Genomic DNA, 12,707 nt, shown 5'->3' with positions numbered 1-12,707 from the left:
CGTCTCACTTCCCGGCACACCAACATACAGACTAGCAAAAGAACTTCAATGCAAACTGAAATACCTCGTAGAAGACTCAAGCAACTCCAGGCGAAAGTGGGTACTGCTCATGCTGGAGATTATAGAGTGATGCTGGAAAAGCACAGCAGGTCAGGCAGCATCCGAGGAGCAGGAGAATCAACATTTCGGGCAAAAGCCTGATGAAGGGCTTTTGCCCAAAACGTCGATTCTCCTGCTCCTCGGATGCTGCCTGACCTGCTGTGCTTTTCCAGCACCACTCTAACCTTGACTCAAGCCACTTCACCCAGGAATTTCTGAAGATCAAAGACACCAAGATAGAGGACCACAAGGTCATGGTTTTCTTCAACATGACTGCATAACTCACATCAATAAACATCACCCTGGCCAAAGTAACACTGGCCACACTAGTAGACAAACCAAGGACACAAATACCAGACAGCACCAATTCCATCAGCAAGGACAGCATCCTCAAACTAGCAGACCTGTGCGTCGTAACCACAATGAAAAGACGTACAAACAAATCAAAGGGACACCCACGGGATCACCAATATCAGGACTTTTGGCAAAAGCAGTTATGCAGAGCTGCAGTTCAGTGTCTACAGGAAAGCGACACCTCCAGACCAGATACTCAACTACAGAAGCAATCATTCCTCATTCCTGAAGAAGGGCTTATGCCCGAAACATCGATTCTCTTGTTCCTTTGTTGCTGCCTGATCTGCTGCGCTTTTCCAGCAACACATTTTCAGCTACAGAAGCAATCATCCCAACACCCACAAACACAGCTGCAGCAAGATATTATTTGAATGAGCCACAACACACTGCAGCGCCCAGGAACTACAAGATGCTGAAGAAAACACCTATACAACATATTCAAGAACAGCTACTCAACAAGCACAGTCTGCTGATTCTTACACAACAAACCTGAACAAGATTACACAACATGCTCAGAGATTCGAGCCACACAACCATACGTTAAAGACATCTCAGAGATGACAACCAGACTATTCTGGTCCCTTGGCATCATGGAAGCCTACAAACCCACCAACATACTAAAACAGCTCTTGATGAACATAAAGGATCCTGTACCAATAACCAGCAGAACGCATGTCATACACAAAATATCCAGCAAGGGCTGTAACAAACATTACATCAGACAGACTGGCAGAAAACTAGCCACCAGGGTATCCAAGCACTAACTAGACACCAAAAGACATGACCAGCTATCACTTGTATCCTTATACACAGACAACGTGGGACACCAGTTCGATTCTGACAATGCATCCATCCTGGGACAGGCTAAACAAAGATACATACGGGAATTCCTAGAGGCCTGGCATTCAAACTGGAACTCCAACAAACACATTGATGTGGACCCCATTTATCAACCTCGCAGAAAAAGAACCGGAATGATATCACCCACCACAGCAGACACAAACAGAAAGTGGGACAGAACACCAGCACTTCAACGGAGGCTCACTGATTATGTTGCCTAGCATAGTGACAAAACGCCTGAAAACAAATCTTCTAGCTCAGCGAGCAAACTTACAACCTGACCCACAACCTGAGCTACAAACTTACACAAAAATCGCAAACTCTCAATTTACTTTGCCCCTCAATTCAACTAGTTATGGCCGAAGCATACATCTTTAATGGGGGAGAAACAAATTGGTGCCGTGGCATTTGTCCCAGGTAGGTTAACTGCATGGCAAGAGTAGGAGGTACTTCCTAGCAATAAATACACTAAAAACGTTGGGCGTTGCTTTGCATGTGATTTCCATGACCCACCCCTCCCCCAGAGACCATCAAAACAGCTTTACTCTTATGAGCATGAAAGATGCTTAATAAATAATGGATCATGTTAATAATTGAACTTCCAAAAGTGTGAAAAGTAAGGTCATTCTTGACCATGATACTTACTTAAATTTGAATGTGTCCCCTAGTTCTGTTGAGTCTCCAGGACTAATTTCAAATATTCCTGAAAATGGATAAGGATGGCCACCATAGGCAAACTCTGCAGAACACAAACAGCCTTTAGTAAGAGATTTAGTTTTAATCTATATTTGGGGATGAAAAGACTCTAGCCTGAACAATTCAGCACAGCCAATAATTGCTTTGTTGAAATTTTCAGCATTTAGCAGCAGGATAAAGATTGAAATAACCCCAATTCCAACTCTTGGCAATTTGTGCTTTTCTACTACTTAATATTTGAGGTTCACAACCACAATATCTTTCCACCACAATGCAGAATGAGACTAAACTAAAAATCTACAATTTGCAAAGGCAACCTTACAGTAACAACTGAAATTGATTGAAGCTCCCAGAATCAAAGGTAATTATCAAATTTAAGTGTTGGTTTTAAATATCAGTATCCTTTGGGATCTTTTTGCTTTCTTGGGAAGGAGACAGGCAGAATAGTAGACTAGCAAACAGAGACAATCTCAGGACCAGGAGGGCATTACAAAGCAGAAGTGAAAGCAGTTAAGTAGTAATCAATATCCATCATGGTCCCACGATCTATTAGGTAATGCAGGATGAAATGTCTGCAAGAGGAGACTGCAGTAAACTGGGGCGAGATGATGCAATACTCACCACAAACCTCAAGACTAATGACAACCACATGATTAAATCACTGCGCAAGTCTTTGGTCACCTATACTTCAGTCCAAAAAGAAAAGCAAATAATTCAGTTTAAATTAGAGGTTTTATTTTGTTTAATCCTTACCTCTACCATATACTTCAATGCCTGAGTGGAAGACTCCAATGCCTAATGATGAGGTGTATTCATTAATCCAGTACTGGAAAATCAAAAAATGAACAAGATTCAGAGAAGTTGTACATATTAATTAGTATCACTTCAAATCCAGGACAAATATTTTCTAAATTCAAAGGTGGTGGGGTAAGGGGGTGTAATATGTAATTGTGTCACAATTGCAACATTTAAGAGGCATTTGGATGGGTATATGAACAGGAAGGGTTTGGAGGGATATGGGCTGGCTGCTGGTAGGTGGGACTAGATTGGGTTGGGATATCTGGTCGGCATGGACCGAAGGGTCCGTTTTCCATGCTGTACATCTCTCTGACTAGTGATACAGAGGGCTAGCTTAATGGTTTAGAAACAATGGGTTCAAAACAATCACAGCAGCTAGAGGAGTTCCAAATTCAATTTATGATTCTGGAATATAAATCAATAATGATTACCAGAACAAGTTGCAGTGATTATCGTAAAAACTCATCTGGTTTAGTACCCATCTTTAATTGATCTGACTTACATATATTTCCAGATCCATAGAAATGACAGCCCTCTGAAATGGCCTAGCAAGCCACTCCATTCAAGGGCAATTAGAGATGGGCAACAAATGCTGACCATGCCAGCAATGCTCACATTTCATGAAAGAATAAAACAAATTACATTATGTTCCACTAAACATCACTCCAAACCTAATTCAGTAAAGTATGTGCTAATTCTGCTTCCCAAGTGTCCATAAAGCATGACCCCAAGCAGAAGACTTCTTGGCTGGACAGCTGGTTTGTTACACAGAGTGTCACCCATGTTTGGGTTCAATTCCTGTTCTGGCTGAGGTGACCATGAAGGTGTCACTTTCTTGACCCTACCTGAGGCTTGGTGACCCTTACGTTAAACTACCGTCAGCGATTTTACCTGAAACGTACAGCGTATAATAGAATTCAGCATAAAAGGTAAAAATGGTATAAGAGAACCAATCCAACAAAAAGAAAATGTGATTAAATTCTCTACAGACTATAAGATGCTTTATTGTGTAATAAAGTCTGTAGCTTGAGAGTTACTGACAAAAGACAGAGGCAAATTCTTTTAAAATCCATGAAGAAGTTTTATTTCTGGATGAAGAGCCAGGTGTTAGGGCAATGGAGGAGAGAGAGAGAGAGAGAGAGAGGTTGAGTTGAGGCCACAAGATCAGCCAGGATCTTATGGAACTGGTGATTCTAAAACCAATACTCCACCAATAACCGACACTAGAATATGAGGACAAAGATGTACTGTTGAGGCTCTACAAGTTTCTGGTCAGACTGTATTTGAAATACAGTGAGCACTTTTAGGCCCTGTATCTTAAGGATGTGCTGGTGTTGGATAGGGTACAGAGTAAGTTTGCAAGAATGATCCCAGGGATGAAGGGCTTCTCAGATGAGGAGTGGTTGTGGGTTCTGGGTATGTATGCATTGGAGTTTAGAAAGATATGGGCAGAGGGGGGAGTCTGACTGAATACAGAAAGACCTGGATAAGAGTAGACATGAAGATGTTTCCACTAGGGGAGACGAGGGTCTGAGGGCACAGCATTTGAGTGAAGGAACAACCTTTAGAACTGAAAATGAGGAGGAATTTCTTCAGCCAGAGGGTCATGGATCTGTGGAACGCACTGCTGCAGTGGCTGTGGAGGCCAAGTCATTGAGCATATTTAAGACAGGGACAGAAGTTCTTGATTGGCAAGGGAGACAAGGGTTACGGGAAGGAGAATGGGGTTGAGAAACATATCAGCCATGATTGAATTGTGGAGCAGACTTGATGGGCTGAATGGTTTAATTCTGTTCCTATATCTTATGACCTTCTGGTAAGATGCATAAATACCTACATTTTGATGGAACACATGGAATAAAAATATTATGTGCAATGAAGGATTTAAAAAAAAAGATATTATCATACTTTCCTGATGGCCTACTGTGCTAAGGTAAATTACATGGATTAAAATGGTGGTAGATGTGTTTCCTCGCCTGTACATAGTTAGCTCAATTAGGCTCATGATTGAAGTTATATGCAGTTGCAGTGACTTGGAAGGGAAGGGGACAAAACAAAAACCAGATTTCCTATTCCTGACTGCCATCAAGCAACTTCTAGTGTGTGTGCGCACATCTGCTGGAGACAGGAATTATAGAGTCATAGAGATGTACAGCATGGAAACAGACCCTTCGGTCCAACCCTGTCCATGCCGACCAGATATCCCACCCCAATCTAGCCCCACCTGCCAGCACCCGGCCCATATCCCTCCAAACCCTTCCTATTCATGTACCTATTTGGATGCCTTTTAAATGTTGCGATTGTATGAGCCTCCACTACTTCCTCTGGCAGCTCCTTACATACCCATACTACCTTCTATGTGAAAACGTTGCCCCTTAGGTCTCTTTTATATCTTTCCCCTCTCACCCTAAACCTATACCCTCTAGTTCTGGACTTGCCCATCCCAGGGAAAAGACTTTGTCTATTTATCCTATCCATGCCCCTCATATCTTTGTAAACCTCTATAAGGTCACCCCTCAGCCTCCGACACTCCAGGGAAAACAGCCCCAGCCTGTTCAGTCTCTCCTTATAGCTCAAATCCTCCAACCCTGGCAACATCTTTGTAAATCTTTTCTGAATCCTTGACAAGAATTGACTTGTCTGTATTTCCTGTGGATGCCAACCAGTAGAACACCATCCCTTTAAGGTTTACACAAAAATGATGACTATCTATACAAGGTACTAATGACAGCTAGTAAAACCACAATATGCAATGGGACATATTGTAATCACTGATAATCAGATTTACAACACAATGGAATACTGATCCAAATTACATATTTGAAAAAGTCACATTTAAATGGTAAGCTGAGGGCTCAGAACCAGTTAGATTTCTATAATTATTGTCACTTTGCATTTTGCAAATGAGTGACACAGAGCATGGTCAGAAAGATCAGAAAGAAATCAGAGATGAAGTCTGCAGTACTAATAAATTTTTATTAATGATGGACTTGAAACAAGATGTTTGGGATATCAGCCAGTGTCAGTTAGTTTCAATGGAATGAAAGGGGACTGAGCCGACTAATTGTTCATTAAAAAATGAAGAGTACAGTTGGCTAGGATTGGGAGATACTGAAGTAGATAATGGATAAGATATTAACTATCTTCCAACTAAAAGTGATGGGGATATAAAAAAAATGCTGGGGTTCCATCAATGATTACAGCCAAGATTACATTAAAAATGGCACTAGTTACGTGGAAGCACAGTACAGAAAATAAGCAATGAAAAGTATTGAAAGTAAAAATAGATTTAAAAGATCAAGACGGACTCTAAATATAGTAGTTGCTAGGGGAATTCACAAGAAATTCTAGAAAAACGGAGTGAACAGAATCAGAGGATAGGTGGTATATTTATTTGAAGAAGCATTTTGTAACTGAAAGTGAAGGAATGGTACACAGTAGTTAATTCTATTGTTAGACAGCTGGCAAAAGTGGGAGCTCGGAACTTCAAAAGGGGATGAAAAATCCATTGATGGAGATAAAAAGTAAAAGTAGTGAAAAAGAAAAAAAAACTAAATATATTAAAATGTCCCGACTCACCAATGATCAGAATACCGAAAGGCTAGACTGGCAAGAAAATAGCAGCAATATTTACCCCAAATTTCCATAACTACTTGGAAATGTAAACTCAGGGTCTGAACAGTGACCAGTTTTACAGCTTTGCCAAGGAAAGGAATTATAACAGCAAGAACTTATCCAGTAATTAATTTTACCCCACTTGTGCACAAATTTCCACAAAATAATCCAACAAGAGATGATGGATTGGGTATGTGACACATTGAATTAATTAAGCACAATCACATCTTTTCTGAAAATCAAAGCACTTAAAGGGGAATATAAAGCACATCACAGAATCATAGAAACTCTACTGTGGGGAAGCAGGCCATTTAGCCCATCAAGTCAGACTACCCCTCCAGACAGCATCCCAACCTGAGCTACCCACCTATCCTATCCCTGTAACCCTGCATTTCCCTTGGCCAATCCACCCATCCTGCACATCCCTGGACATTATGGACAATTTAGCATAGCCAATCCACTTAACCTGAACATTTCTGGACTGTGGGAGGAAACCCACGCAGACACAGGAGAATGTGCAAACTCCACACAGACAGACAGTCTAAAGCACAAATCGGTTAGGACTGTATTTGCCAGAGTTCAGAAGAATTGCTGGGATGTGGGGGTTGGGTGATAATCTAATGGAAACCTACAAATTTCTAACAGCTACATATGGTTAATGCAGGGAGGTTGTTCAGGATGGTGGGGGAATATAGAATTGGGGGCACAGTGTAAAGATCTGGGGTGAAGAGAGGAAGAGAATTTCTTCACCAAGAGTGTGGGGAGCCTGCGGCATTCGTTACCACAAAGCAGTCAAGGCCAGTAACATTGTATGATTTCAAGGAGTCGTTTATTGCACTTGTGGCTAAAGGCATCAAGGTGGAGGATGGGGGAGAAGCAGGAACAGGCTATTGAGTTGGATATCAGCCATTATCATAATGAATGGTGGAACTAGCTTGAAGGACCGAACGGCCTACTCCTGCTCCTATTCACTACATCGTGGATGTAAGAATTCGACAGACAGTCGTCACTCCAATAGGATCCACTACTTCTATCCCTCACGGAGTAACTCATGTACATATGCTGCCTTCAGCTGGAGATTCTTCATTTGTTTCTAAGGAATTCATTAACTTTGTGACTTCAGTCTTCCCTATCTCTGATCAAGCTGAGTGCTTCTTTCTTGATGGGTTTAAAAAGTTTTCTCTCATCTTTACAGCCGTCCTCACTCCTATATTGTTCTTGCTGCTGCCTCCTTTGCTTCCCCAAACCTTGTAGAATCTCCTTTGTTCCCACAACCTCCTTGAATTCTGTTTTTTCCCCCATCCACAACCCATTTTGCAGCCTTCTATTCACTCCAGACTGGAGAAAAGGTGCAGCCCTAAACTCAGCAAATTATGGACCCGGCCTCAGCAAAATTCTCAGCCCTGAACTTAGCAACAGGAACCTCCCGGCAACTCATTCACCACCAGCACTTCCCATAAACATGCTGTTCCTCTCGTCAACCTACCAACACCTAAGGCAAGAGAGGAACAACCTGTGATTACAGCAACAATTCCTCAGATTGTTATTTCTACATACAGATGTGACCCTTCTATGATTAACTGCTTTCATAATTGACTACTTGTGGGCAAACAGAGGTTTTAGGGTGTGATCATCTGTGTATTTTGAGCACTGGACATGAAACGTAATTTCTTTCCCCTCCATACATGCTGCCTGACATGTCTTTTCCCACATTTGTTTTTATTTCAGATTTGCACATTAACTGTGTTTCATTTTATAGAGTCAAAGTCACACAGCATGGAAACAGACCTTTCGATTCAACTCATCCATGCTCACCAAGTTTCCTAGTCCCACTTGCCTGCATTTGACCCATATCCTTCTAAACCTTTCCTGTTCATGTACCTATCCAAAGGTCTTTTAAAACGTTCTAACTGTACTTGCATTTACCACTTCCTCTGGCAGTTCAATTCACGCACAAGTTATCCTCTGTATGAAAATGTTGCCCCTCAAATCCCTTTTAAATCTTTCTTTTCACACCTTAAAAAGTGCCCCCTAGCTTTGAACTCCCACCCTAATGAACAGACTTTTGCTGTTCACCTCATCTGTGCCCCTCATGATTTTATAAACTTCCATAAGTTCACCCCTCAACCTCCTACGCTCAAATGAAAAAGCTCCCAGGCTATCCAGCCTCTCCTTATAACTCAAAACCTTCAGTCCTGGCAACATCCTGATAAATCTTTTGAGCCCGCCTCAATTTCGTTTAGCAGGGTGACCAGAAATGTACACAGTACTCCAAAGGTGGCCTCACCATGACATCCCAACTCCTATACTCAATGGTCTGAGCAATGAAGGAAAGCATGCTAAATGCCTTAACCACCATGTCTACTTGTGACACAACTTGCAAAGAACTATGTACCTGAACCCCTAGGAATCTCTGTTCTACAAAACTGCCCAAGGCCCTACCGTGAAGTGCATGAGTTCTACCCTTCACCAATATGCAAAACCTTGCATTTATTCAAAATAAACTCCATCTGTCACTCCTCAGCTCATTGATCCAATTGATCAAGATCTCTTTCTAATCATCTTCACTGTCAACTATACCACCAGTTTTTGTATCACCCACAAATGTACTAACCATGCCTCCTAAATTCCAACCCAAATTGTTTATTTAAATGATAAACAATAGTGGACCCAACATAGATTGCCGTGGAACATTGTTGGTCACAGGCCTCCAGTCCAAAAAACCCTCCCACAACCACCATCTGTCTCCTACTGTCAAGCCAATTTCGGATTCAATTGACAAGCTTCACTTTGTATCCCATGTGATTTAACTTTACATGCGGAACCTTGTCAAAGGTTTTCTCCAGTTCATGTAGATAATGTTGACTGCACTGCCCTTACCAATCTTTCTGGCTGTCTTCAGCAAAACTCTGCCAAGTTTGACACACAGTTTCCCATGCACAAAGCCATGATGATTTTCACAAATCATTCCTTGCCTCTTCAAATGCACGTAAATCCTATCAGAATTCTCTTCCAACTTACCCACCTTTGATGTCAGACTCATAGGTCTTTAGTTCCCAGGTTTCTCCCTACAGCCTTTCTTAAATAAAGGCACAGCATTAGCCACCCTCCATTCCTCCTGCACCTCACCCGTGGCTGTAAATGACACCAATATCTTTGCCATGGGCCCTGCAACATCCTGGGATACACTTGATCAGGTCCAGGAAATATATTCACCTTGATGCTTTTTAAGACCTCCAGTATTTCAAGACGTTATTTATTTCCACCCGAGTTCCCTAGCCTCCATTCCTTTCTCCACTGTACAAACGGATACGAAATATTTGTTGAGTATCTCTCCCATCTGCTGTGGGTTCAGACATAAGTGATCTCGCTGATCTTTAAGTGACCCTATGCTCTCTAGTTCTGATGGTACTTTGGATTATCCTTAATCTTATCTACCAAGGCTATCACCATTTTGCCCTTCTGGTTTCCCTCTTAGGAATGCTCCTACACCCCTTATACTCTTCAAATGATCCACTTGATCCCAATTCTCTATAACTAACATATGATTTGTTTTTATTCTTGACCACAGCCTCAGTATCTTTACTCATCCATTGTTCCCTACTCTTATTGGCCTTACCCTTCACTATAACAGGAACATACTGCCTCTGAACTCTCATTATCTCACTTTTGAAAGCCTCCCACTTGCTGGTCATCCCTTTACATGCGATCAGTCTACTCCAGTCAATTTTTGAAACTTCCTGTCTCATACCATCAAAATTTAGCTTAGTCCAATTAAGGAAGTTAAACTGCATACTTCATTTGTGGTGTTGCTGCCTCATAGACCAGCATGTTGCAAACATAATCAAAAAGTACAGTAATGCACTCATCATAAAGTGAGAAGAAACTTAACTATGGCGTAAACCCCAACCACATCACAATTTAAAAAACCATTAATCTTCAACTTAAAGCAAGCATAACTAAAATTAAAAGGCAACCTCAGCAAGTATTCTTACATATAATTCTCCACACTTCCACTCTATACAGCACCATGACTCATCACACACTTTAAAATTGTTTGCCGCCTTACATCCTAGTCTATGGATTAACATGCTGTGAAGATCAGCTATTTTAAACACCACTGCAAAAGATGTAAAACACAAAAAAGTATTCTTACTCTGTGCTGCCAGTCAATCACTGCTGAATGAAATCACAAAAGCTTCAACCAACCTACAAAGCTAGGAATCTTGCAATTGAGCATTCAACTATCAAAGTAACATTACCAGTAACATTCATGGCAACAGCCACAATGTTCAACTAGCTGATCTTCAGAAGCAACTCAGACTGCTTTTTAAGAAAAACCTATCTTTTTGAACTTACCACAAATCTTATCCATGTGAAAGTGTCATGTTACTGCTTATTCTTGTATTTAATAACCTCGCTACTTTTGTTAATTCAATAAAATCTGGCTAAATTGGATTCTTTTAAACCAAAATTAATTTGGGTCTGGGTGAAAGGTATCACATGGGGAGGGATCCTTTCAGAAGTACCTTTGTTGCAACCGACTGAGAGTTTGGGTGAGTAACCAAGGAAAGCCAGTTCATTCCTCTTCATCCAGAAGTTTAACAGTTTGAGGGATCCTGGCTAGAACTATAACAAATCGGGGGACTTTAACTGGGAATTAGTCCAAATGGCTGTCAGTTGCCCAATACGGAAGATTTTCACAACAAAAATTGCTTCCTTGATATAAGACCTTTATCAGAGAGTTAAGATATTTTATAAAACTAAGCAAGAATGCTTTCCAGAGAAAAGGTGGACTTGATAAGAAGGATGAACCACCTGTGGTTAACAGAGGTGTTGAAGTAATAAATCCAATCCAAAACTTTGCATACAAAGCAAAGCTAGTGACATGCCAGATGATCAGGAATTTGTATAAGGAATCAACAGCGGATGACTAAAAAACAAAAAAGGGAGAAACTGAGTACGAGAGCAAATTGACAAGCAATATAAAAAAGGAGCAGCAAGAGCTTTTACAAGTATTTTAAAAGAAAGTAGCTGGAGTATAAGACCCTTGGAGGGTGCAAATGGGAAGGTGACCATCTGATTCAACCACAATTTCCAGGAAGAGGAACGGGTTGATGATTTGGGTGATGGAGTCTGTGGCAGGGACCAAAGACAACGGCTTCAGTTGTCCCAATGCCTTTACAGCTAATTAATAAACAACCACGTAACAGTATTGCAAAATATGTGCTGATTCAATACCAGACTGATGACTTACGGTGAACAGATCATAGCTGGCCTGATAATTCCTTCCATTACTAGTCTTTGAAATGATAGGTGACTGATAAGCTAAATCACTTTATTACAACTATATAAAAGCTCCAGAAGCTACTGCAACTTGAATCAACTTGCACAGGTTTATTCAACACATATTACTATCAAATTCTACTCAAACCTATCTTCAATTTTACATTTCAAATGTTCAAGAACACAAACATCATTAACATTACCAAAATATTTTGTCACCTATACTAATCACCCATTACTCAAGAATGGATAGAAGCTAGGAATGTAGCTGTTTACTCTTGGGTTTATCCTTTTCACTCCTTTGTCTAACAAGACTCTTAAACACTCAAAAATTCTGGTCTCAAAACATTATTGAGTCATGCTAATTTTTAAATTGCTTTTCTATAGTTTTTGGCAACCATTTCATTCCCTCTTCTAATACACTATGTGCATTTTCTGTTAAAATTGACAAGAAATAAGCAACATCTCAGCTATGCTTCTGTCAACAATTAGGAATCCATCCTTCAAACTGTTAACATAAACATTTTTATCATCATCGATTTATAAAAGAGTTTGAAAAATACCTGAAGAGCAACATTTTAGATAAAAATATGCATAGATTTGATTGAGTTAATACACAGTGAAATACAAAGAATACGTGAGTGAAGACAATGATGCATTTTTGAACCAATCAAAATTTCTGAGGTGTGTGTGGGGGGTGGGGGCGCATTGGTGGAGGAGAAAGACTGAGAAACACTAAAATATTTATTTAAGACCTTGAATGGATCAGATAGAATCCATATGGAAGCGATCATCTGTGTAAGAAATGGATAATGACCCTTACTAATGTTTTATAAACCTGATTCCACCAGCGAAATCAGCTTGCATTTGAAATAAAATTCAAGAAAATAAAACATTTTAAAAACATATATGTATTAAAAGTAAAGTAATGTGCAGTTCAGTTCTTTTTATTCAAACAACAATCAATCAGCCTCTTGTGCAGCTTATAAAGATTACTGCTTGTGTATTTTGTTGTCCAA

The 12,707-nt window shown here is 40.4% G+C and overlaps 1 protein-coding gene across 1 annotated transcript in view; it reads right to left on the bottom strand.

Annotated features, from left to right (window-relative positions):
- The window catches only part of desi2 (desumoylating isopeptidase 2), a 52,532-nt gene that overhangs the window by 21,325 nt on the left and 18,500 nt on the right, over positions 1 to 12,707 (bottom strand). The window contains exons 2-3 of the mRNA XM_072580397.1: positions 2,743 to 2,815; positions 1,939 to 2,032 (exon numbers count right to left, since the gene is read on the bottom strand). Of these exons, the coding sequence (XP_072436498.1) occupies positions 1,939 to 2,032; positions 2,743 to 2,815 (167 nt within the window). The remainder of the gene's footprint in view (positions 1 to 1,938; positions 2,033 to 2,742; positions 2,816 to 12,707) is intronic.

The sequence above is a fragment of the Chiloscyllium punctatum genome, chromosome 11 (assembly GCF_047496795.1).
Source record: "Chiloscyllium punctatum isolate Juve2018m chromosome 11, sChiPun1.3, whole genome shotgun sequence".
Taxonomy (NCBI): domain Eukaryota; kingdom Metazoa; phylum Chordata; class Chondrichthyes; order Orectolobiformes; family Hemiscylliidae; genus Chiloscyllium; species Chiloscyllium punctatum.
Note: the sequence above shows the minus strand (reverse complement) of the source record. Positions and strands in the feature narration are given on the sequence as shown.